General features: G+C 59.3%; 1 protein-coding gene across 1 annotated transcript in view; it reads left to right on the forward strand.

Moving 5' to 3' along the window:
* XXYLT1 (xyloside xylosyltransferase 1) overlaps nucleotides 1–24,417 on the forward strand; it is a 134,632-nt gene that overhangs the window by 7,844 nt on the left and 102,371 nt on the right. The window contains exon 2 of the mRNA XM_038583231.1: nucleotides 12,754–12,901. Coding sequence (XP_038439159.1) covers nucleotides 12,754–12,901 — 148 coding nt within the window. The remainder of the gene's footprint in view (nucleotides 1–12,753; nucleotides 12,902–24,417) is intronic.

Below are 24,417 nucleotides of genomic sequence, written 5' to 3' on the forward strand. Positions count from 1 at the left end.
CCTTTCCGACTCTCAGGCACCCGTGATGTCGGGGTCCCTCTGCTCTCTGCCCTCGGGGAGCTGGCTTGCCAGCGGCACGTGCTCGGATTCACTGGGGCCCCTCACGCGTATCCTCCCCCCGCCAGCAGGTCGGGAGCCCGCAGGGTGGCTGGTGGAGAGCAGGGGAGCCTCAGAGCCTGCGTGGGGCAGTCTCACTCCTCCAGGTTGTGCCCCGCAGAACCGCCCGGGGCCTCCGGGACCGTGCTGGTCGCAACCCCACCTCCAGGGCCTCCAGGGTTTGGCAGCAAGTCCGAGGAAGCCAGCACCGGACGAGCTGGGCAGGCTGTGGAGTCCCTGCATGTTACCTGGGAGGAAATGGGGGCCCAGGGAGGCCGAGCGACCGGCTTGAGCTCATGCAGCCAGGCGATGGGCAAAGGGTCTGGGGCCCAGGCCGTGCCACGCCTGCCTTCCCTTTTATGTGTTTCTGAGCCCAGTTCTGGCTTGTGCTGGCCTCTGCTGCTTTGTCTTCTGTCCCTGTCCTCTGCCTCACCCACCCGTGAGTGCCCTGTGCGCGCCTGCATCCATTGGCCCTCCGTGGCGTTGCTTCACAGCCCACTGAGCGGCTGCGCCACGCGTAGCGGAGCCAGCCTCCTCGGGCAGGTGCTGGTGGAAGGGATCCCGCTGCTGTCTCCTGCCCAGGCCTGCACCCCGCCTACCACCTGCCGCAGCCTGGGCTCTCCACTGTGTGAGCTGAGCTACCCAGAACGCAGGTAGTGCCGTTACGGGGGAGCCCAAGCACCCTGCCTGGAGGGCCCGCTCCCGCTGAAGGCTCTCGGAGGCCGCTGCTGTTGGACCGGGGCCCAGGGATGCGGTCTGTGTCTGATCTCCGTCCGGGGGCAGCCTGCTGGAGGGGGCGCGTGTGTTTTTTGAGTGATCGTGGTGCTGACTCTGGAGGAGTCTGGGTCGGGATGCGACTCTATCTCCTCTGTCAAGGAGGCGGCGGGTGGGTAGTCGTTTGTCTTCTCTGAGCTCCTTCCTCATCTGCGGAGGGGGCACAATAGTACCATCGCCTCAAAACGTTGTGGGGATGAGATTAAACGACGGGCTTGTTTGTGCCCAGCACATACTAGATGCCTCTCGGGACCTTGTGCACGGCTGCCCGACCCCCAGGAGCACCCCTCAGGCCTGTGTCCTGCCTGGCCCAGCCCTAGAGCACCGCCTCATGGGCCTGCCCCTCTGCACCTGCCCGTCGGGTTCTCAGGTCGGATCCTGCTCCAGGTGCCTGCGCCCATGGATGCTCAGCTTTGTCTTATAAGAGAGCAAGTTTGGCAGAGAGATGCCCTGGCCCACATACTTCATCGTATCCCGTGTACCTGCCAAGCAAGAGTGACATGGTGACGGAGCCTGTTGGGGTGGACCCTGTGGTCCCCAGTTTCCTCCCAGTGGAAAAGGAACAAGCCTTCACTTGAAGAGAACGGCTCGTGCAGAGGAGACAGTGACTTGGAAATATGCCAGCAGGGCAGGGGACCGGTACCCTCTGGTAGTTATTTCGGCTGGTGACTACCTGCTCTAAGGTAAGTTTGACCTGTGATCAGAGTAGTGGAATTTTATCCAGGTAAGGTCAGAGTGACCCCTGGTCCTGGGGACAGGGCACCGGAGAACTGGCCAGCGTTGGTCAGCCCCTGCTGATGTCGGAGTCCTCGCCGGAGTCTCGGGTCCTGATCCCCCTTGGGGGCGGCTGTGCCTGCGCGGAGGAGCCGGTGGTGGAGTGTGCGGCCGCCCTCTGGGAGCACAGCCACACGGTGCCCAGCCTCGGGCCTGCAGTCACATGGAGCCCGTGTGCGGTGAGCCCAGGGCAGGCGCCCCCGGCTCGTCTGAGAGCGTCACTCCGGAGCGTTCCAGTTTAGCACCCAACCTGGCCGGTGCCTCCCTTGGTCGGTGAAGAGCAAACAGCCGAGGAGTTACCTGAGGTTAGTGAGCAGCATTTGCAGAAGAGGAAGACGTTCACGGAGCTTGGCTGCGTGTACTTGTCTGTTTCTCCGACTCCCGGAACGGCTTGCGCTTTGAGCAGAAACGTGCACAGGCTGAGTCTGTCCTAACGCGGCCTGCTCGCCTGGTTGCTCAACTGTGAGAACAAACGCAAAACGGGAACATTTCTCTTTACTTAAAGCAAAAGCCCCGGGAGGTGAAACAGGACCCTGCTGCTGAGCCTCTTGGTTTCTGGAGCCACTGACCCCGGAGCTCTTTGCTGTGACCTGTGCAGCACCTGGGATGGATTTACGGGAATCTTTGAGGGGCTGTTCTAGCCTGGAGATGCGGGAGGGGATTCTCACTGCCCCTTGAGAGCATTCCATTCCGCGGGGATCCAGGCCTGGCCGTGGGGCGAGCGAGAGAGTGGGCAGGCGGGAGTAGGGAGCGGAGCCCCGAGAACCTGTCCACTGCCTCAGGTAGCGTAGCTGTGCGCCCCGCCCTCAGGAGCCACGTCACTCTGCCGCTGGCACCGGGATCTTGCCCGCCCACGGCGGACTTTTGGTGTAGCCGGGGCGTGTGGGTGTCTGCTCGTTCCCCTCGAGAGCCACGCGTGGGGTTGCAGCTCGAGGATGCTTTCCCATCTCTCTGCCCTGTCTCGTGCTTATTGTTTGTATGGCTGTATTGTCCGTTGTCACCCTGTTTCTCCTGTAAGTTGTCCCGGGACTTCCTGATTTTTCACACTCTAAATAAACTCCACGTCTGCGTGTTTCTTTTCCCTCTTTTGGATTGTTCTCAAAGCTCTTCCTTGACTCTCCGTAAGGGACACGTCACAGTTGGAAGGGTCCTGTGCCCATAAGTCGTATCTGAAAATCAGGACTCAGCCCCAGCCGTCCTCAGTACCCACGGCCCACTCTCTTGGCTTTCTCTTATACTGAGTTTTTCAGCTCATTCACATCGCACGATGCTGCTTTGTGTCTTTTTAGTATTCTGTTTTATTTTTTTTAGTACTTATTTTTTTTAAGGACTTTATTTGAGAGAGTGAGAGGGAGAGCATGAGCCAGTGAGGAGGGAGCAAGGGGGGGACCAGACACCTCACTGAGCAGGGAGCCCAGTGGGATCCAGGCGTGAGGCTCCGGCCCAGCACCCCGGGATCATGACCTGAGCCAAAAGCAGACACTGGGCCAACTGAGCCACCAGGTGCCCCAGTATTTTATTTTCTTATACATTAAAAATTTAAGTACAACCCATCAAAATATAGAAAACCCCAGAAAAATGTAATAGATTATGGTCTTATTACATGGGTTAGACAGATGCTAATGTTTTGCCATATCTGTTTCTATTTATTTATTTATTTATTTATTTATTTATTTATTTATTTTTCACATTCTTTTTTTTTAAAGGAATAAGACATTATAGATCTGACTTAGAGCCCACTCCTCCTCCTTCCCCATCCTTCCCCTTTGGAGCGTTCACTGCCACACACAGGGAGCAGGTACGCTTCGTGGAATCTGTATTTTTGTACTTTTACCACATACACACGTGCCCACAAAAACATATATGCGTCTTTTTTGTTGCTTTCTATTTTTTAGACAGACTGATTTATTTTAGAGGGAGAGACTGTGTGCACTGAGCGGGAGGGGAGCAGACGGGGAGAGAGAATCCCAAGCAGAGCCCCTGCTGAGCCCAGAGCCCCAGGGGCTGGATCCAGGCAGAGACACAGGCAGAAGGAGAAGCAGGCTCCATGCAGGGAGCCTGATGTGGGACTCGATCCCGGGACCCTGGGGTCACGCCCTGGGCTGAAGGCGGCGCTAAACCGCTGAGCTCCCTGGGTTGCCCTCTTATGCAGTTTGAGTGGAAGATCCTCGGATCCGGGGGCTTAGGGCCAAAGCAGGGAGATGCCAACAGAGGGGAAGCCAAAGGCTGCTGCTGGCCGTGCTGGGGCGCCCAGGAGGGCCACTGCTTTCTCCGCGACGCACACAGTGAAGGTCCACGGAGCCCTGTGCAGCGTGGCCGAAACCCTTACTGAGCCGTACTGTGCAGCGGGGCTAGTAGGTGCCAGCACTGCCCCGGGGCACAGAGACAGGCCGCCATCTCCCTGGGTAACAGATGCAGAACAGGCCAAGGCTCTTGCCTTGGTGCGGCTCATGTTCTCGCAGGAAGGGGATTAAACGGGCCGACGCATGTGTCCACTCTCTGCCTGGGACACCGTGGAGGAGGAGCTAAAGAAGGGCTAGGGCCCGCTTCACCTGTGTGTCACTCCATGGCCAGGAAACGAGGAAGATGTACAGGGTCCCAGGAGTCCGAGTAAGTGACACGGTGTGTTAATGGGATAAGAGGCCTCGGGAGCGTGGGACAGCTGAGCTTTCTAGTCGCTAGGCAGGGCCGTCATTGCTGGGGGTGGCTCGGAGTGGAGGCCTAAGGAGCGGAGCTGGCCGGGAGCTGGCCGTGCCCCCGGGAGGAAGAGGGCAGGCCAGGTGGGGGGGCCTGGCTGTGCGGGATCAGCAAGGCCTTGCATGTGGTGGGGGGAGGCCCTGCGAGGCCCGTGAGGAGCCCGGTGTCCTGCCCAGGGAAGAGGCTGCGGTGGGGAGCAGAGGGAGGAGAGGGGCTCCCGGGACACCCCAGGGACAGACAGGTTGTTCACATTCTATAATCAAAAAGGCCTGGGTCGCCCAGCAGGTCACCCTGGGCAGGCGACGTCCCCTTTATGAAGGCACAGGCATGGCCAGGTGGGCTGAGCTTGTGTCTGTGCCTCATGGGGCGGTGACCTGCAGGTGCCAGCGCCTGGGGGGCGGAGGCATGTGCTGTCTGTGTGCCCGGGGCACTCGGGGCTCAGGCTGCAGGAGGGCTTGGTGCGGAGCCTGTGAGGAGCAGGGAGGTCTAGTTCCCACGCCCGCCTTGGGGAGCAGGCCTTGGGGAGGGCCGGCACCAGGCTGTCCACGTGGGCTGGGCGCTGGGAGTGCATCATGCCCCCCGGAAAGCTGGGCACGAGTACTGTCTCCAGAGTCTGGTCCTTGGAAGGTTTGCTTGGCGGCTGCTGCCCAAGTCCCGTACCTGCTGCAGCATCACCCCCCGAGGCGGAGTTTACACTGACTTCGTGAGTCTTTCCCCAGCCTCTCCTTACCCATCACCTGTGAAATCATAGCTCTGAAATGGTTTTTTACTTGTGTTTTCTTGTATTTTACACACCAGAGTCAGTCTGTAAGTATTTGAGTGGTTCGTCTTTGTGCCTCTCAGAATTTTCTTTTGTATCCACCCCCCCCATCCCCCCCGGGTGTCGCTGCAGCTTGCAGAGCCCAGGACGAGGGTTCCTGAAGCCTAGGAGAGCCAGCAAGTGGTGGGGGCCATCCCAGAGGCTGACTGCTCCGAGCTGGGGGCACAGACTGTGGAGGGTCCCCGTTTGGGCTCCAGCTGCGTCCCAGCCCCAGGGAGCCGGCTGGGGACTGAGGCCGTGGGGGGAGCAGAGGGTGTAGGGCCGGCCCCCACCCGCGGCCGCTTCCTCCTGCCAGGGTGAGGCTGGAACTCGGTGTGGCCCTTGGGTGTCGCTCCTGGTAAAGCTGCAGTGCTCTCCGGAGGCCACAGGTCGTGGGGGATTACCACCCGGACTGGAAGAGACCGGGGGATCCGTCAGGAACACTGTGCACGTCCCCAGGCATGGACTTCTGGGGGCGCAGAGACACCCCCAGCTCCTCCGGGGCCTCCCAGGACAGTCCTGCCTTCTCTGCCCTTCCACCTCTTCCAGCCTCCTGCTGCTTTCCTTTGGCCTCTTACCTTCTCCTTTGGGCTGGGAAACGTGATATTATGGTAAATTGGCTTGTGCTGTCGGGAAAACAGCATTAGATGTAAAAAGCCAAAAAACAAAATCCAAACCTCATCATTTGTGAAAGAGGCAGTTTTAAGGAATGATTGTGAGCAACCACTGTGTCAGGTTGTCTTAAAGAGCTCGCGAAATGTATTCTTTGGTGAGTGCCGGAAAGGTGGGCAGTGACTGGGGCGTTTCGGACGCTCTCTCCTATGGGGCACGTGAGAAATAGGGGGATCCTCGAAATAGGGGGGCCAAGTGGGGAAAGCAGAGGGGGAGCCAAGGCATGAGAGATCCTGACCCTGGGAGAGGAACAAGGGGCAGTGGGAGGGGAGGTGGGGGCACGGGGGACTGGGGGGCAGGCCCTAGGGATTACGCTATATATGGCAGATGGAACTCCAATAAAAAAAAAAATAAAGTAAAAAAAAACAACAACGAGGGCTCAGCGTCAAGAGGAGGGACCGGGGCCCGAGACCGGGAGCAGGTGGTAAGAGTGGCGGTCGGCCGCGCCGTGCCGTGGAAATGCTGGACTTCTGCCTCGGGAGCCCTCAGCTGTGTCTGGGAGCTCCGGAGGCTGTGAGGCCGCAGCCCGATGTCGCTGTTGGCCGCCCCGGACGCACAGTGCAGGAGAAACCGCTGAGTTTCACTTCTTTATTATTTGCTGCCCACTCCGTTTCTCTTTTGGAGTCGCCGTACGGTTCATCCGTGGTCCTCCTTGGAGGGGCGTCCGGGCCGTTCCCTCGTCTCCCTCCACTCCTCCTCGTGCGTTCCCGGGACATGGTTCTGTCCCAGGGGTTTGCTGTGTTCCTTGGGGTCATCCTGGAAATTCCCCAGGAGAGCCTGGGTGTTTGGAGGCACACGGAGCAGAGCACCTGCACCAGCCTCTTCCTCGCTGCTCTCCTGTCCACAACCTCCATACATTGCTGTGCTAATAAGATCGTTATCGCTTCACCTGCCTGCCACAGACCCTCTGACTGATGGGGGGGGAGGGCATCACGGGGCGGAGACGATGGTCTGGCACCTGTGTGACATCATTCAGTCCTCTCCACTCCACCCGCCAGGCCACATACCCACAGACCCTCCAGCAGCTCCTCAGGTGAGAGGGCTCCGGGCCTCTTGCCACCGTGGTCTCCTTTGGACGTGCTGTGGAAGTCTGCCCACGCCTTCCTGCAGGGCGGTTTCCAGACCTGGGCCCAGCCCATACCCAGAGGCCACCTGATGGGCGTGGAGTCCAGTGGGGGCACCTCTCATTGCCAGAGGACCACCTGCGGTATGATCACTTGGGGGTGGTTTGCCTGCTTGTTTGTTTCTTTCTTTTGAAGAGTTTGTTTATTGGAGAGAGAGAGGGTGCAGCAGAGTGAGAGTGAGAGCTCACAAGAGTGAGGGGGGGCGCAGCAGGCTCCCCACGGAGCAGGGAGCCCTCTGTGGGGCTCCATCCCAGGACCCTGGGATCATACCTGAGCTGAAGGCAGATGCTTAACCCACTGAGCCACCCAGGTGCCCCTCAGGGGTGTTTCTCAACGAAGATTCCTGAGCCTGCCCACAAACAGACTCCTGATGCCTGGGGTGAGGCCCCAGGAGTCTGCATTTTTGCAGGATGCCCCAGCGACAGCCTTTGCATAGTGGCTTTGGAGAGCCTCGGGTGCCTACTAGCCTCCTGCTGGCGCAGCTGCAGCCCCCTGGTTGTGGTTCGATCCGTAGTCACCCACCATGTGGGGCCTTTTCCAGACGTGCGGGTCTGGTCTGTCTACATTGTGTTTCCTCCTTGTCCCCCCCTTAACCTGGCCAGATTGAGCTGTTGGAGAAATGGAATCTGCTGACATGCTGAGAACCTTGTAGAAGTGAGTTCCAGAACCCTAAGTGCCAGATCTGGTTATCTGGAAACTTCTGATGGTGCAGTTGGGGGTGAGGTGGAGATGAGGGTGGGGAGGCAACCAGACAAGATATTTTTGTAGCAACTGGACACCTTGTAGTGAGGACGGCTTTAGCTTTTGAGCTGTTAGTAAAGTGGGTCACGGGAATGGATTGGACATTCTTTGGGAATTAGACGGGCAGGCTGGTTTTTTTCTTCTTGAGCTGCTTGTGCTTCTGCCTGGCACAATTAAATTACATCTAGGACATCTTGCAGAAGTGCTAAACGTCCTAAGAAGTAGGAGCCGAAACAGGACACCCGCAGCACAGGGCGGGTAGCTCCATGGGGGGGTGAGTTTGCCCACCCACTGGTGGACGACGCTGGTGCTGGTGGTGGCGTGAGTCCAGATGCAGCTGCAGAAGCCTTCCGACCCAGTGCTCTAGGCTCCCCGTGGGACAAGCCGACACCCATTTGCTGTTCCTGTAGCACATAGATTCCAGCCTGTGGCAGGTGCACCAGGGATATTAGTTTTGGGGGGTCTCCCACAGCTCTGTGCCGTCATTCTTCTCCAGCAGCACTTCGGGGGACAGTGTGTAGCCGAGCACAGCGGGCCGTGTCGCCATCCCGTGGCACTGTGTCCGGCGCTGGGGGTGTTGCTCTTCTTCCGGCCGACCTTGCCTCGGTGTTTCCTGGAAACCTGGCATTGTGTGCAGAGCCAGCGCCTGTCACCTTGTTTCTTGGCTCCCAGATCGTGGTGTGACCTGACTCCCACGTGACAAATGAGTTTTCTCCACCAAGTTGAGCTAAGACCTGGCATTGCTTTATGTCTTCTGTGAATGTTGAGGGCAGTTGTGGCTTGGCTTTTCAGGGCCGCGTGTGCCTGCAAGCCCAGGGCCCGGCTGGCAAACACACGTACCCCTGCCCGGCTCCAGACTCGGTGCCATTCTAGGTGCTTTGGTCTCCTCCAGTCGGAAGTGCCGAGAACATGCCGTGCCTGGGGGATCCGAGGCAAGCTTCCCCCTCTGCCCGCATCCCCGGATGAGTCTTTCTCGAGTCTCTCGTACACAGTGGTCTCTCAACTGCGTGTTTTATTTGAACCACAAAGAACAGCTTGAGAACACTTTAGCCTGGATGAATTTAAGTGCTTCTGGAAGTCAGTTGACAGAATTAATTAAAAATAAATGGATGTGCAGAAATTTAACACAGATTTAGTCATCATTCCTGGGGTTTGGATTTCCTAATTACAAGCGTAGAATATTGGTATCAGTGAGCCTTTAAAGATCACTAATAAAAGGAAGACACTAAGTGGCTACAAATACGTAATTACAGGCTGATGAAAAAACCAACAGCTTCATGATAGGAACGTGGATTCTCGTGGGTTAGAGAACCATTTCCAATGACACCGTCCTACATAAATTCACAAGAAACCGTATCCAACTCCTTAAGTGGATGACAAGGATGATGTGTTCCGGAGTATGGCTCTGGATGTCTCAACCCAGGTTGATAAGGGGACTAATGCTGCACATGCACCTGAGAAGCTCAAAAAGAAATCCTTTTGTAAGCTGAGTGTGGGGGAAAATTCATACTTTAAGATTAATAGGATTTTAAGTATTTATGTATAAATAAACTTATAGAAGTCACAAGCAGTGATTTGACTTTTTAATCTAAGTTCCCCAAAATTGTGTAGTCAAGTTGGTGCAAACCAAACCATTGTTTGAGATCTTCTCCTTGGCTAATTGCCTTTAGTATGGGATTTATTTTATATTATTCCTCCTGGTTTTCTAGGTTATATGGTAATTCTTCGTGCAGCCCCTGAGGTCGGGCGTTTGAAAGGTGGGCAGCCCGGGTGGCTCAGCGGTTTAGCGCCACCTACGGCTCAGGGCATGACCCCGGGGTCCCGGGTTCTAGTCCCGCATCGGGCTCCCTGCATGGAGCCTGCTTCTCCCTCTGCCTGTGTCTCTGCCTCTCTGTGTGTCTCTCATTAATAAATAAATAAAATCTTTAAAAGGAAAAAAAGAAAGGGGGGAGGAAGGGTGGGAGGGGTGACATTTTCCCTGTCCTCCCCCCGCCCCAGCTTTGCACCTTCCGTCACTCTTGCCGCACTGCCCCCTGCCAGACACCAGGCCCTGGACCAGACGGGGGCTTCTGAATGTGCCCTTGGAAGGTCACCGTTTGCAAACTGGTTTTAGACATTGGGAGGCCTGGGTGTTTTGATTCTCCCTTGCAGCGTCTGTGGTTTGCTCTTGCTACGTGTCCATGGAACATATTAATCTATCTTCGAGTAGATTTATGATATGAAATATTCATCGGAGCGGGTTCTTCACTGTGCAGCATTTGGAACAATGTACCGAGTACAGTTTGTCCTCATAAATCTATTAGCGCTGATAGGATGTAATTGTCTCCCATGAAGCTCTGGGGTGAGATGGGGCCCGGCTAGAGGAACCCAGCAGGCGGCTGAGAGCCGTCTTTCCCAGCTCGGCTCCGGCGGACTCTGGTCTGAGCGTGTACGTGTGTGTCTGCTTGTGCATACCCACTCTCTGTCCTCCTTTTTAATGAATATGAAGCTTCCATTTCTAGGGAGCCCTCTTGTCAGCTTCTTGTCAAATTCCCGCTTCCAGATGTGCTTGGATGTGTTAGGAGGCTCCGAGGGAAAGGCTGGCTTATGAGTGAAGACTGTCCTGCGAGGAGAGGGGCCTCGGGGGGAGGGGCGGGGGCAGGATGCTCACACTCAGGAATGAGTGCAGCGTGGCCTCCCCTGAACTAGGCGCGTTGTCTCCTTGTCCCAGGTAGTCCTGAAAGGCACGTGGGAGGCAGGCGTTACCATTTCCGTAATCGAGGCTCGCAGTGGGTTAGTAACTTCGTTACCAAATTAGGAAGTTCATTTAGTTCCACGAGCTCTGTGGTGGCCTGTCCTGTGGCCCGGGGCTGGGCGTGGGGCACAGAGCCGTCGCAGCCTCAGGGAATGCCCCATGTGCCGGACACGGAAACAGGGTCTTGTAGAGTCAGGCAGGGGAGCGGAGGGTGCGGACGGGGACGTGATGAGTTATGGAAGGCTAAGCCGGGGCCAGAGCCAGGGTCTGAGCGACGTTGGCAGCCCGGGGAGGAGTTTACCGGACACGGGGGCTGGAAGGGGTTCCCCACGGTGCAGAGAGCCCTGGGGCAGGATAGGGACAGCCTGGTTCGGGTCTGCTCAGCGCCCGGGGAGGGAGGCAGTGCGGGGCGCAGGCCGGGCCTCTGAAGCCTCGCTGGGGAGTTGGCACCGTCCTGATGGCAGGAGCCATTGGAGGTTTTGAGACCAAGGAGGGGGTGAGGGGAATGTGGGTATTTGGCAGGTTATTTGGGAGGCACAGCAGAGGCCGGTGCGGAGGGCACAGGACAGCGGGCTGGGAAGCCAGGAACCTGACGCTGAGCCCGGGCCCCGAGGCGCTCGAGGAGCGGGACGCCGCAGCGGCAGGTGAGGGCAGCGTGGCGGCTTGGGAGGCGCGAGGCTCCTCTGGCAGTTGTACCGGGGACCAGCAGAGCTGGCGGGACGTCCTGAAGAAGCAAAAAAAAAAAAAAAAAAAAAAAAAATCAAGAAAAGGAGTCGGGAAAGGATAAAGGAAAATAGTTCATTAGGAGAGAAACAGAGATGAATCTGAAAAAGACAGAGCCGTAAGAACAGTGGCGCCCGCTCAGCGTGAGGTTTCTAAGGCTGTTGCCGAAATCCAAGTCGACCTAAAGAGCAAAGCCAACACGTAAGGGAGTCAGGACAAAAGTAAGCTTCTGCTAAAGCAGGGCCTGCAGCGGGCCGGGCCGCGCGCCACCACCATCGCCCTGGACAGCTGGTCCTCGGGGTGCCACCTGAGGCCTGGGGCTCTGGACGCAGTAGCTGGGCAGGGAGGGGGCTGGGCCTGGGGCCTGGGCCGGGGTCCGGGGGGGCCGCACCGCGCCACCTGCTTGAGGGCCTCCCGGCAGCCTGCCCACAGCCGTCTTTTCTCCTGCTGGCAGGTCCCCGACCAGGCCGTGGGATGGGGGCTCTCCTTCCGCTGAGGCCTCACAGGCTTGTCCTGTCCCGTCCTGTCCGCTCCCAGGGACAAGGGGAGGTCGGAGGGGTCAGCGGCGGCCTCTTGTGAGGGCTGACCACGGAGGAGGAGGAGCGCGTAGCTCTGGCCTGGGCTGTGTTAGTCGATGCCTCTTGCGTGCGGTGGGGTGTTCTAGACGTTGGGGGGCATGTGGAGCAGCAGAGGAGACCCGGAAGACCTCCGGGAGCACGTGCCTGGTAGGCTGGTGGCAGGGGGATGGATTTATCACGTAGACCCACATCAAACAAGGAAAAGCACCCCCTCACGGGCCTGTGGGTCCTCATCGCCTCCACTTGCTGGTTGTGCCCATGTGGCTGCTGTTGAGAAAGAGGACGCACTTACGGCGGAGACAGATGGGACTTAGAATCTAGAGAGCAGAGCTGAAGCTCCGGCCACCTGGGAGCCGCGTGACCTCGGGCAGTGTGACCCCTTGAGCATCTCTTCCTCATTTGTGGCTGTAATCATCTGTGGCCGTGATCGAGCTGTGATAGGGACGCCTGCCCCCCCCCCCCCCCCCCCCCCCCCCGCCAAGTCCCGGTCGTCATGGGCATCGTTGTGCACGCAAGCGTCCCGTCAGTGCCCCAGAGCTGTGTTCAGGGGCTGGGGACCCTTGTAGACCCCGAGCGTTTTTGCAGGAAGTGGTTCCTGGTTCCTGCGTCCCTGCAGAGCATCTGGGACGCCCAGGAAACGCTGGCTGAACCCGAACGGGCCTGCGGCACTGGGTGCCGTTCTCTCCTGCTCACACGAGTGCCCAGGAGGTGGAGCATCTGACGCCCAAAGGGCCACTGGGAGCGGTGATGCCAGGGCAGGTACCAGCCGCCCAGACGCGCAGAGGGCCCCGAACGTCAGGACCACACGTTTTCACAGGTTTCCTGGTCATCTCAGGCCCGGTGCGGGGATCAGAAGCAGGAAGCCGGCTGCCCCCACTCGTCTCCCACGCCGTGCCCCCACGCAGGGTCCCCGTCCTCACCGCCCAGGAGTTCTTGCTGTCACTCGGGACGCCCTGCTTGTGGCCCGCGGCAGGGAGGCAGCCTGAGCCGGGGTCGGGGCCAGCCCTCTCACCCGCGCGGTCTCCTCGTGTCCTGCTGCAGGTTGTCTTCCACGATGTCGGCGTGCTGACGGACAAGCTCTTCCCGGTCGTGGAGGCCATGCAGAAGCACTTCAGTGCTGGCTCGGGGACCTACTACAGCGACTCCATCTTCTTCCTCTCCGTCGCCATGCATCAGATCATGCCCAAAGGTAACCTGTGCTCGGATGTCTGTGTCTGTCCCCCGGGCGCCAGTGTGGCGAGTGCCCTGCACCCAAGAGAAGAGCTCCCCCGGGGGAGAGGGTGGCGGCCATGCCCCTTGTGGGACCGAGCTTCCTGCGCACCCTCGAGTGGGGTGCACGTGGCTGTGCCCCCCTCCAAGGACAGAGGGGGCCGTGCAGGGTGGTATCCCCAGACCCCAGCAGGGCATCTGGGCTCCAGGCCTGACGCTGCTCCTGCATGCACCCCCTGCCCCCCGCCTGACTCGGTTGGCTCATCTGTGAAGGTTGGGCTAGCGGGTCCTCCCCCTGCATCTGTGACCCTGTCCTCTCTAGTTTGTACCTGCACTTACTTGCCTGTAAAACAGACAATCCAGATGTGAGAGGTACAGATTAGAACCCAGAGCCTTCTGACACTTTGATGCACGGTCCGAGGATTTTCTGGGCCTTGGTCCCCCCCCCCCCCCGCAGGGCAGAAGAGATGGACTGGCTGGTCTGTGACAGGTCCGGGCTTGTGTGGAAATGCTGGCGGGCCTGGTGGTCCTGGGATCAGAACCCAGGGAGGATTCTTGTTGTGGGGTGTCCCAAGCTGCTGGCTTCTCTTCCTCCCAGTGGTCCTGATATTCCCCTGTTCCTGGCCATGGTGCATCGTGACCTGAGCCTGCGAGGGGCCTGGAGGGGAGTTCTGGGGTCTTGGGGAGGCTGCAACCTGACTGTGGCTGGTCGGGTTTCTAGCAGTCAGGCCAGCAGAACCTGATCGCTGGGGGCACAGCAGGGCCGTTGGAGGAGACCTGCTGCTGCGGGCCAGTGGACCAGAAGTGAGGGAGCAGTCGGAGCCACGCGTGTTGGCAGAGGCCTGTAGGCGGGAATTCAGCTTGAAGCTGGGTTTCCCTTGCTAGTGTGGTGTCCCGGGATGCCACAGGGGGTTTTAGCCCACCCCCGTGGCTGAGCCCTGTGTCCACCCACCAGGGGCCTCTGCACGCTCCCTTGCAGGAGGGCAAGGGCTCCAGGAGATCTGCTGGGTGGGGTCTGAGGGAGAGAGGAGGGCGTGGGGAAGACCTAGCGTCTGTGATTCTCCCCGGAAGCTGGTGCAGCTCGGAGCTCAGGGAGTCCTCCCGGCGGCCCTGCACCGTCATAGCCGGGAGACCAAGGAGCTGACTGGGCCGGGGCTGCGCACCGTGTACGTGACCACCAGGCGTGGGCCCCGGTCAGCCTGACTCAGGCCTGCTTCTCCCAACAGCAGCTCCTGTTCCCTCCCCTGTGCCGTGAGCAGTCGCTCTGGTAGGACCAGTGCTGGCGCCGCAGGCAATGGCCACGGAAGGAGGGTGTTCCCGTCATCCGGGCTTCTCTGGGCAGGCGGACGGACGTGCTAGTCCTGGCCCTGCTGCCTGCCACCTGCATGCCTTTGCGAGCCACCTTGCCTCTCCAGGCCGCAGTCTCCCCACCCACAGAACGAAGGGCCGACCCAGTGAGCTAGTTTGGCTCAGATTTGGAAGAGTCCAGGCCTCCAGGAAGCCCCCCGGGGCTTCTGTGCTTCTGGGGAGCTGAGGAGGGGGGCTTCTGCCTCTATCGGTCTCTCCTCCAGCCCCCCGGCAGCCCGTCCCGCTGGCTGCGTAGACAGAGCCTGGGAGCAGGATTCTGTGTGGTCAGAGGATCGCAGCTGAACCTGAGATGTCTGGACTCGAGTCGGCCCGGCCAATGACGAGTTCGGGGGCCCCAGCTGCCGCTCCGCGCTCTCTGGCCTTGCCTTGCCCTGGAGCCTGGCCTCGCCCGGGCCGCAGGGCCTGTGGGGACGAGGCTTCAGCCACGGCTTCGCCGTCTTTGCGGGAGACGAGACGTCTGTGCCTCCAAGTGCGGCCGTGGCTCTGAGGGGCCGGCTCAGGTGGGCACGGAGCCGACGTGTTCAACACCGCATCCTTCCCTGGGTTCCGGGGCAGTGACAGTGTGCTGCCAGACGGTCACTCTCCCACCTGCCCACAGGCCACCGGCTAGGGAGACGGTCCCTGCGAGTCACTGCAGCTGCCGGTCACAAAGTGAAGCGAGCGGGCCGGGGCGCCTGCAGCCTGGGGCCTCCGCGGAGCCGTCTGGCCGCCGCACAGCCCTGGCAGCTCCTCCCGGCCCGGAGCTCGGCATGTCCTGCAACTTTTGGAAGGATGCTCACCCTTAGTGCCGCCTTGAGTTGGTCACGGCTCTTTTTTCTGCCTTTTTGGTATTCTTTTTCTTTTTTTTTTTAAATCATAGAAATTACTGATGTTTTGTGCGTTGTTGTTGGTTTTGTTCTTGGTTAATTGGTGCATTTTTGCTATTTTGGTTATTTTATTTCCTTCACAGAGTTCTTTTCTCCTCCGAGAAAGTGAGAAGGGAGCGGGGTGGGTCACAAGCCCTTGGTTCCACCTAGGAAGGCAGGTCACGAAAGCTCGCGTTGTGCAGCGTTCGGCCCAGGAGCTTCTCTCCAGTGCTTGACCCAGGTGTCCCGGTTAGCTCTTCATATGGAGGCCCCTCCTCGCCCTCCCCTTCTGAAGCAGAGAACTGCCCTGAAAACATGTTTACTTTATTTATTTATTTATTTTAAAGATTTTTATTTATTTATTCATGAGAAACACACAGAGAGAAAGAGGCACAGACACAGGCAGAGGGAGAAGCAGGCTCCACGCAGGGAGCCCGACGTGGGACTCAATCCCAGGACCCCAGGGTCACGACCTGGGCTGAAGGCGGCGCTAAACCGCTGAGCCACCTGGGATGCCCCTGTTTATTTTTAAGATTTTATGTATTTATTTGACAGAGAGAAGGAGCACCAGCAGGCAGAGGGGCAGAGGGAGAGGGACAAGCTGGCTCCCCGCCGAGCAGGGGGCCCGATGCAGGGCTCCACCCCAGGGCCCCAGGGTCAGGACCGGAGCCGGAGGCTTAACCCACTGAGCCACCCGGGCGCCCCATTTACTCACTCTTTTTTAAAAGCAACATTTATAAGAGTATCTGAAAACTACATTACAATAGAAAAGAGTCCTGCTGCTGCTGCTGCATAAACCTGCACTCCTTTGGTGTCTCCTGATACTTCCCCAGCACGTAGCCTTTTAAAGACTCTGGTGACGTAGGAGTTATGCTGTATATTTAAAACATCCTCAGTCTATCTGTGCATCACAATATGAAATCGAACATTAAGCTCAAAGAATAAAAGAAACGGTGCAAGTAAGTGAGGCTGTGTCAGGACACTCAGTTACTGTGACTCATCACCATTTTTTGTGTGATCGTGGTCTTTGAAAAATTTTTGAGTGGTTCCATCGAGCAGATGAACCTCATCACTTCCCTGTCCTCAGCTACCTGGCGCCGTGTGTTCTTTTCCACAGTCATAAACTATACGGTGATTAGTATCCACGTACAGAAAGGTGTTTTCCTCTAATTAGGATGGTTTCCTTGCGGTAACTCCCCACGGGCGGAGTCACCGGGCCGAAGGTGATCCGCACAAAGCCAGCCAGTGTCGGCAGCCTGCACAGGTGAGGGTCTGCAGTTTTCGATGTCCTTTCACCTCTGACCTCTCAAGGGGACCGTGGGCAGCCACATAGGAGTTTCAGCTCAGTTGCTGTCCCCGTGGGCGCGGACCGGAAACCCGAGCCGAGGTCAGGGCACTCCTCTGGGTGGCCTCCCAGCCTTGCTTCTGGTGACCTGTCCCGCGCTCATCCTGATGGCCTGGATGCCTAGCCTCCCACGCGCCCCCGGCCGGCGCTGCCCTTGCTCCTGACTCCCCCTCACAGGGCTTCTGTCTCCTGTGGTGTTAGGCTTGTCACCCTCGGAAGCACCCGTATGCAGTGGGAAAGCAAGCATCGTGTGCCCATCTGGAGCCGGCGGGACACAGACTGCAGCTCCACGGACCTGTTAGCTCCAGCTTAGCAACATGGGCTGTGAAAACAGACCTGGCCCATGCTTGTGGTGGTGTCCCCGGGCGGGGAGGGCGGGTGCCCAGACGGTTTGGGTGGGTGAGGCTGGCCAGAGGCCCCCGGAGTCCCTCTTGGCAGGTCCTGTCCCATGCTCAGCCCTTTGCTACGAGACCTCCTTTGCCAAGGGCCCTGTGTGTGCATGATCAGGTCTTGCTGCTGCGTGCGTCAGATGTTTGCCTGGCTGCCGTGTCACAGCTTGAGCAGTGGCCTGGGTCGTGTGGTCTGGCAATAGGGGGAGGTCCAGAAAACCACAAGGGAGAGCCAAGGGAGAGCAAATTACCCAAGAGAAAGGGTAATTTGCACTCCCCAGCCTTTTGGAGCGAGGCTCAGGCTTCTGTTGACACCCCCGAGTCCAGGCAGAAGGAAGTTGGGGGGAGGGAGGCCAACTACCTGACTGAGCCCTGCAAGGGGCACACCGCTGAGACCCCAGCCTAGAGGAGGGCGAGTCCTAGGTTTAGCATGAAGGAGGAGGGCTTCATGGAGGAGGTGGTACTTGAGGTGGGCTTCGAAGGATGGGGAAGGCTTATTGTTTGAAATGGGTAGTGAGCAGTGGAGGCAGTTGGGGAGTTACAGGGTGTGCTTGGGAAGTGACACTCGCCTTGATGACGGCATCAGAGCACATGCTGGAAAGTAGCAAGAGACAAGATGGGCACAGGAGGTTGGCCTGTGCCGTGGGCGCCCGGATGCCAGGCCGAGGGGCGGGCCCTTGGCCACAGGAAACAGCTTCTGACGCGGAGGAACCGAGCAGACCCGTACTTCGGGATGGCTGGTGTGTCGAGACGGGAAGTGGGTCACCGGCAGATGCCGGGGTCCAGCTGCACAGCCGTCCTGAGGCTTGGCCGGGCAGGGCACTTGGGATGGGCTGTAGGGGACCCGCCGGTGGCCTCCCGGGCTTCCGGCAGCAGCGAGGCTGCAGTGTCCCCGTGTGCGCCTGCATGCCTGTGTTTACCGGACACGTGTGCCCCGATGGGGGGAGCCGAGAGCCAAGTGAGACCCCGCCTTTGCACGAGAGCCGGGGGACACACAGGTTACTACACTGGCATTGCACTGGCCGCGGAGGGCAAGTCAGCCCCGAACTTGCAGCTCTCAGCAGCTCAGTGGGTCCAGAACAAGGCGAAGTAGAATTTTAAGAGTAGACAGAGCAGATCGTCTTCCATTTGGAGCTCCAGTGAGGGGACTGTAAACGCCTGCAGAATCATGCAAATATTCCCGTCACAGAACCACTTGCCTAGCAGTCCTTTGCACTTTAGTATGAATCAGCCCTGATTGCTTTCCTCTGTACCCTGAACTGAGATAGATGCTCCTAGGGAATGGGATGAAAAATATATTTGTTGGATAAATGAATGAGGTTGAGGAAGGGTAGAAGTGAAGAAGAAAGGGTAATTTGCGCTTCCCAGCCTTTTGGAGCGAGGCTCAGGCTTCTGTTGACACCCCCGAGTCCAGGCAGAAGGAAGTTGGGGGGAGGGAGGCCAAAAACCTGACTGAGCCCTGCAAGGGGCACACAAGCGGTGTCCCCAGGCCCGGGTGACAGAGCTAGGCTTTGGCTGTGCTGTGCGCCCCTCGGCTTCTGTAGGCCAGCCTGGCACTTGACCCTTTCTGCCCTGGTTTCTGACGGGGGGACGGGGATAGAAAAATTCTAGTTGATTGACTCCCTGAGGAGCTTTGGGCAGAACCAGCTCCGCACGACGTCGGCGGTTTATGTACCTTGGGCCCGCGTGGGGCTGGGCCAGCTGCCCCATCGGGTCCGCAGCGTCCTGAGCCGGTCGGCCTCCCCGCAGGCTGAGGAGCGGGGCCTCTCCCGACTTGGTTTGTGGCGGGGTTGACCCCGTGGGTCAGGGTCCTGTGGGCGCTGGCCGCGAGGTGTGCCGTGCACCCGGGAGGGGTCAGGTGGGGTCATCCTGGCGTGTGGGGACTGCCCCTCTGCCTGGCTCTGCTTAGCCGCCCTGAGGAGGGGCGTTGGGATGCGGACAGTGTCCCTGCCCGCCTAGCAACGAAGCGCCCCTCATCTACGTGAAGGACGCTCATGTCCACCTGTAGGGGGCACAGCACGCACTGTGATCCCATTTTTCAGACGAGGGAACTGAGGCACCGGGAGGGGAAAGACTCTCCAGGGCCCCAGCACCTGCTTGAGCAAGGGCAGGACCGGGGCTCCCTGACTCCCAGCCTGGGCTGTCCACAGTCGCTCTCCTCAGTCCTGTGCGCACTGAGAGGGTCCCCACGCGGCCCTGGCTTGGGGAGGCTGGGCTCTCCAGGCATGTGCCCTTCTGGAAGCTTCTCTCTGTGCCCTGCATCAGTCACCCAACAGCTGCGGGCCAGCTCTGCCTCTCGCCCTGTGCCTGGTGCCTTGGGGGGACCTGGCCTGTGCCTGGGGCCTTGGAGGGGTCTGCCCTGTGCCTGGGCCTTGGGGGGACCTAGGCTTTGGGGGGACCTGCCCTGTGCCTGGGCCTTGGGGGGCCTCACCCTGTGCCTGGGCCTTGGGGGACCTCACCCTGTGCCTGGGCCTTGGGGGGCCTCACCCTGTGCCTGGGCCTTGGGGGGACCTGCCCTGTGCCTGGGCCCTGGGGGGACCTGCCCTGTGCCTGGGGCTTTGGGGGGCCTCACCCTGTGCCTGGGCTTTGGGGGGCCTCACCCTGTGCCTGGGCCTTGGGGGGCCTCACCCTGTGCCTGGGCCTTGGGGGGACCTGCCCTGTGCCTGGGCCTTGGGGGACCTGCCCTGTGCCTGGGCCTTGGGGGACCTGCCCTGTGCCTGGGGTGCACATACCACAGGGACGCTGACACTGCGTTGCAGGGCACAGACAGCTGAAGGTGGCCGAGCAGATCCTCGATCTGGCTGTCTCGGCCCCTCACCGCTCTGCGCGGAGGCAGGAATCCCACAGGCCCGTCTTACAGGACAACGTGAAACCCGGAGAGGGGAGTTGGCTTGAGCAAAGCCACCTGGTAACTAAGAGGTAGGACCTAGGTCGTCCCACTGCATGTCTCTCGCAGCCTCCGTGTCCCCAGCTGGTCGAAGGTCCTTCCAGCCAGGCATCCTCCGAGTGTTCCTGGGCACTCGCTCCTCTGGATCTGTGTCGGGTGTGCTGGCCAGGGAGCTTGTGTGTGTGTTTTCGTGCTCCAGAGTTGTTGGAGCTGTGTCCACCCTTCCCATTCGCACACACGTGCGCACGTCCTCACTCTATTTTTTTTTTTATTATTTATTTATGATAGTCACAGAGAGAGAGAGAGAGGGAGGCAGAGACACAGGCAGAGGGAGAAGCAGGCTCCATGCACCGGGAGCCCGTCGTGGGATTCGATCTCGGGTCTCCAGGATCGCACCCTGGGCCAAAGGCAGGCGCCAAACCGCTGCGCCACCCAGGGATCCCTTTTTATTTTTATTTATTTTTTTTTTATTTATACGTCCTCACTCTAATTTCAGAGTCCCCTTGGGCCCTTGGCGCTGTGGGCCTTTGCATCTCCTCCGTGTCCGTTTCACTGTTTTGGATTCCTTGCAAAAATTTTAGATTTATAGAAAAATGATGACGATGGTACGGAGGGCTGGCACATACTCCGTACCCAGTTTCCGTTATTATTAACATATTACCTTAGGGTGGTGCATTTATTACAATTAATAAACCAACATTGATCCATTGTCACCACCCGAAGGCCCTACTTTATTCAGCTCAGCTTAGTTTTAGCCCAACGTCCTTTCCTGCTCCAGGGTCCCATCAGGATACCCCGTTACACTCAGGTGTCGTGTCCCTTCGGCAGTGCAGTCATTGTCCGACTGGCTTTATTGTTTTTCGACGGCCCCGACGGTTCGGAGGAGTACCGGTCAGATGTCTTATCTAGAGCGTCCCCCAATCGGGATTTGTCTGACGTTTCTGTCGTCACGAGACTGGAGTTAGGCCCCATGGGAAGGGCGCGGCGGCCAAGTGCCGCTTTCACCGGGTTGCATCAAGGGCGCCTTGCCGCGTGCCGCGTGCCGAGGGCGGAGGGCGTGTGGTTGGTGGCTGCTGCCTCGAGCTCCCGCGGAGCTGGCCTTTATCAGATTTCTCCACCGCAGAGTTGCTCTCGTTTGCCCTGCCCCGGTTAAGGACTGCGATGGCCGCTTGGAGGGCGGCGTCCGGCCCGCACCCCCTGCAGCCGAGCGCCGGGGCGGTGGGAGCGCCCGGACCTGCCGAGAGAGGCTGCCTCGCCGGAGGGCGCCCTGCTCCGCCGCGGTCCCCATGTGAGCGTGCGGGGCTCTCCGGGACGCCCAGGCCCAGCGTTCGCGGGGACCCCCGAGCCGGCAGGCGGGACGCAGGCTGGAAGGGGAGTCGGGTTATCACGGGGAAAGGAGTGAAGGCTCAGACGAGCTGGGTGCAGGTGGCTGCCCTGTGACTCCGGAGATTCGCTACCGTAGGAAGTTGCTGGAAAGAAGCCGCGTGGGATCGTGGCTGAAACCCTGGGCCGGGAGCCCCTGCGTGTGTTCCCAGTAGCGCCGTCGCGGGCCTGCTGTGTGCGACTCTGGCTCAGTTACTGAACTTGGCTCTGTCTGTGGTTTCCTTCCCCCGTAAAATGCAGGTAGCCGTTCACCTGTCACGCGGTGTTACAGGTTCAGCGGGGTAGTACCTGCCGTGGGCTTAGGGGCGCCTGGGGGGCTCACTCAGTTAGGGTCTGCCCTCCGCTGAGGTCGTGATCCCGGGTCCTGGGCTCCAGTCCTGTATGGGGCTTCCGGCTCAGAGGGGAGCCTGCCTCTCCTTCTGCCCCTCCCCCCTGCTTGTGACCTCTCTCTCTCTCTCTCTCAAATAAATAAATAAAATCTTAAAAATGAAAGAAAAAAAACACTGGCTGGTTTGGAATCAGGGGTTGACTCGGACCTCCCTGCCCCCCTTCTTGCATCCTGGGTGCCATCACCCAGGGGTCCTGATTTCAGCAGTCTGTTCTGGGGCCTTGTCCTGAGGCTGGAGGCACACAGCTGGGCTCTTTGGAGGACAGTGTTGGGTCCACTTTGGATCTCTGGCACCGGAAGGAAAGGCTGGCACGGAAGTCGGGTAATCCATGGGCAGGTGCAGCTCAGCGCAGGTGCACAAGCAGCGCAGGTGCACGGGGCAGGGCCGGACACCTGCAGGCGGGGACTCCAGAGCAGCGGAGTCCGGGCGGGCGGCTCTCTGTTCATTCGATTCACTCATTCATACTTTGAAATGCTGAGGTCGGTGTACAAATTTCCGAAGAAAGTCTTTAAAATTTCATTGTTTTTCCTGAAGTGAAATTTGACAAATGTAGTAAAAGCCATATTCAGTTCGGATTTCTTTGTTCCGTGCTCTTTGTATTTTCACTTCCTACCACGGGAGGTCTGTAATGTTCTCTACTGTTCCTAGATGGCAGCTTTCTAAAATAGAGAGGGGTTTTAAGGGCTGGTTTGTGGAACTCCATAATTTTGTTCAGTTCGAAACCAAATCGGGAGTCTGTAATCAACCTTGAGTTACCCATTAGCGAGGCAGATTGGGGTCTGATGGGAAGGGCCCTGTAGGGGGTGTGGGTGTGATGGAGAAGGAGTGAGAATGTTGGCCTCTTCTCTCCCCGAACCCGCGTCAGCCTCAGTGTTAGGAGAAAAACAGAAACAAAGGGCCCCTAAACTCAGCGAGCTGTTTCGGCTCATTTTCCAGTCTCTGAAATCCTTGACGTGAAAGTGCTGGCCGGCTCATGCCCGGACATAGTTAGTTCTGCGGCCTCTGCTTCCTTCAGGGGTCATGTGGCCTGAGGACAGACCGGGGTGCTGTAGGGTGGGCCTGGGGCCAGCACCCTGGGAGTCAGGGCCCGCTGTGCCCCGTGCCACCCTAGCCTAGTCGGATGTCGGGGGACGGGGGCTCCCCCTTCCCTGATCCTCCCCAGAGGACGGAATAGGACCTGGATCCAGGCCCCCGCTTACTGGTGGACACAGTCCCATGTAGGCATGTGGCTCTCTTTCCCGCGGAGTTTCCTCCCCACTGTGGAGGCAGGGGAACTGGGCCAAGGCAGGGGCGCCCCAGCACAGGGGGGAGGCCCGCCTGCTCCCTTCTGCTGGAGGATAGCGTCTTCCCAGACCTTGGGCCTCAGCCCTGTTCTGCAGCCCGGCTCGCCAGGGAGTGCTCCGCGACGCCCCGCTAATCAGACGGCGGCCCTTGGCCCTCCCAGCTGCTGCTCCTGCCCTCGCCCAGCCCCACACGTCCCCCGGCTGTCCTGGGCCCCCGGCCCGAAGAGCACCCTGTGCGAGCAGTAACTTGTTCAAGATGCCACCGCCTTGTTAGCAAGTGGGGCTGGTGACCCAGGGACCGGGCAGCTCTGCGTGAGGTGTCGCAGGGCCTCAGCCAGATGGCGCCCGTGCTCTTCCTCCCGGAGAGCTCCGCGACACCAGCAGCCTGGCCTCGAGCGCACTTCCCAGCGCAGCGTGGTTCAGGGGCCCCTGGAGGAACGGGCTCACGTCCTGAGGCTGCGTGTGCTGGGCCCCCGCTGGGCCTGAAGCCTCTGCCTCCGCAGCCAGGGGCCTGTCCTATCGGTGTGGCCCCTCGCCCTGCAGCTTGGCCAACACGTCGTGCGGCCGGGCACTTGGCCATCGGTGCCTCATCAGTGTCGCCCTCAGCGTTTGCCTCCAACCAGGGGCATTGATCGCCACCCATGGGGAGAGCCCGGGGATGGAGACGTTCAGGAGGAGATTCATGTCCTGAGCCCCTGCAAGCAGGGCACCCTGGTGGCACCAACCCCAGAGAGCTTCAGAGCAGGTGACCCCGGGGTCAGCTCCACCAGGAGTCCTCATCACTGTCTGCCAGAGAACGCCTTCCACCTGCTTCCCTGGTTGCCTGCTTCCTCCACCCACACGCAGGCTCCATGAGGACAGGGTGTCCTTATGTGTTTGTTCATGGTTGTGCTCTCGGTGACCAGAAAACACCACGCACGCAAGCATTCCAGAAACATTTGTCAAGTGAATTGAGTGAGTGAGCTCTCCCCGGGCCTGTACCTGGACGCGTCTGTTTTGCGGGTCCCCCCACACCCCGGAGCCAGCCCGACGGCCCCAGTGCTTTTCCTTTTTTTTTTTTTTTTTAATTTTTTATTTATTTATGATAGTCACACACACACACACACACAGAGAGAGAGAGAGAGAGAGAGAGAGAGAGAGGGAGGGAGGCAGAGACACAGGCAGAGGGAGAAGCAGGCTCCATGCACCAGGAGCCCGACGTGGGATTCGATCCCGGGCCTCCAGGATCGCGCCCTGGGCCAAAGGCAGGCGCCAAACCGCTGCGCCACCCAGGGATCCCCCCAGTGCTTTTCCTTAAGCCCGTCCCAAACCTCGGGGATGAGATCCGGCAGCTGCCAGTAAATCCCATGGAACCTGGATGTCGCATGTGGGTTAGCCGCCCCCGAAAGCTTGAATTTTCTGGACAACCCTTTTTTGACGGGCCCCCAAGGCCCCGAGGAGACACAGCGGGGGCGGGTTTCCCGGTGGATCACACGGTGCCGCGATGCCTGCACTCGGGTTGGCGTGACGTGCAGGAGCTCCCGCGTGGAAGCAGGCAAAGGAGAAGCTCGTGGGCAGGAGCTTGCCTGAGTGGACACATCTGAGCAAGTCCTGAGCAAAGGTCATAA

Source organism: Canis lupus, chromosome 33 (genome assembly GCF_011100685.1).
Source record: "Canis lupus familiaris isolate Mischka breed German Shepherd chromosome 33, alternate assembly UU_Cfam_GSD_1.0, whole genome shotgun sequence".
In the NCBI taxonomy this organism is placed as follows: domain Eukaryota; kingdom Metazoa; phylum Chordata; class Mammalia; order Carnivora; family Canidae; genus Canis; species Canis lupus.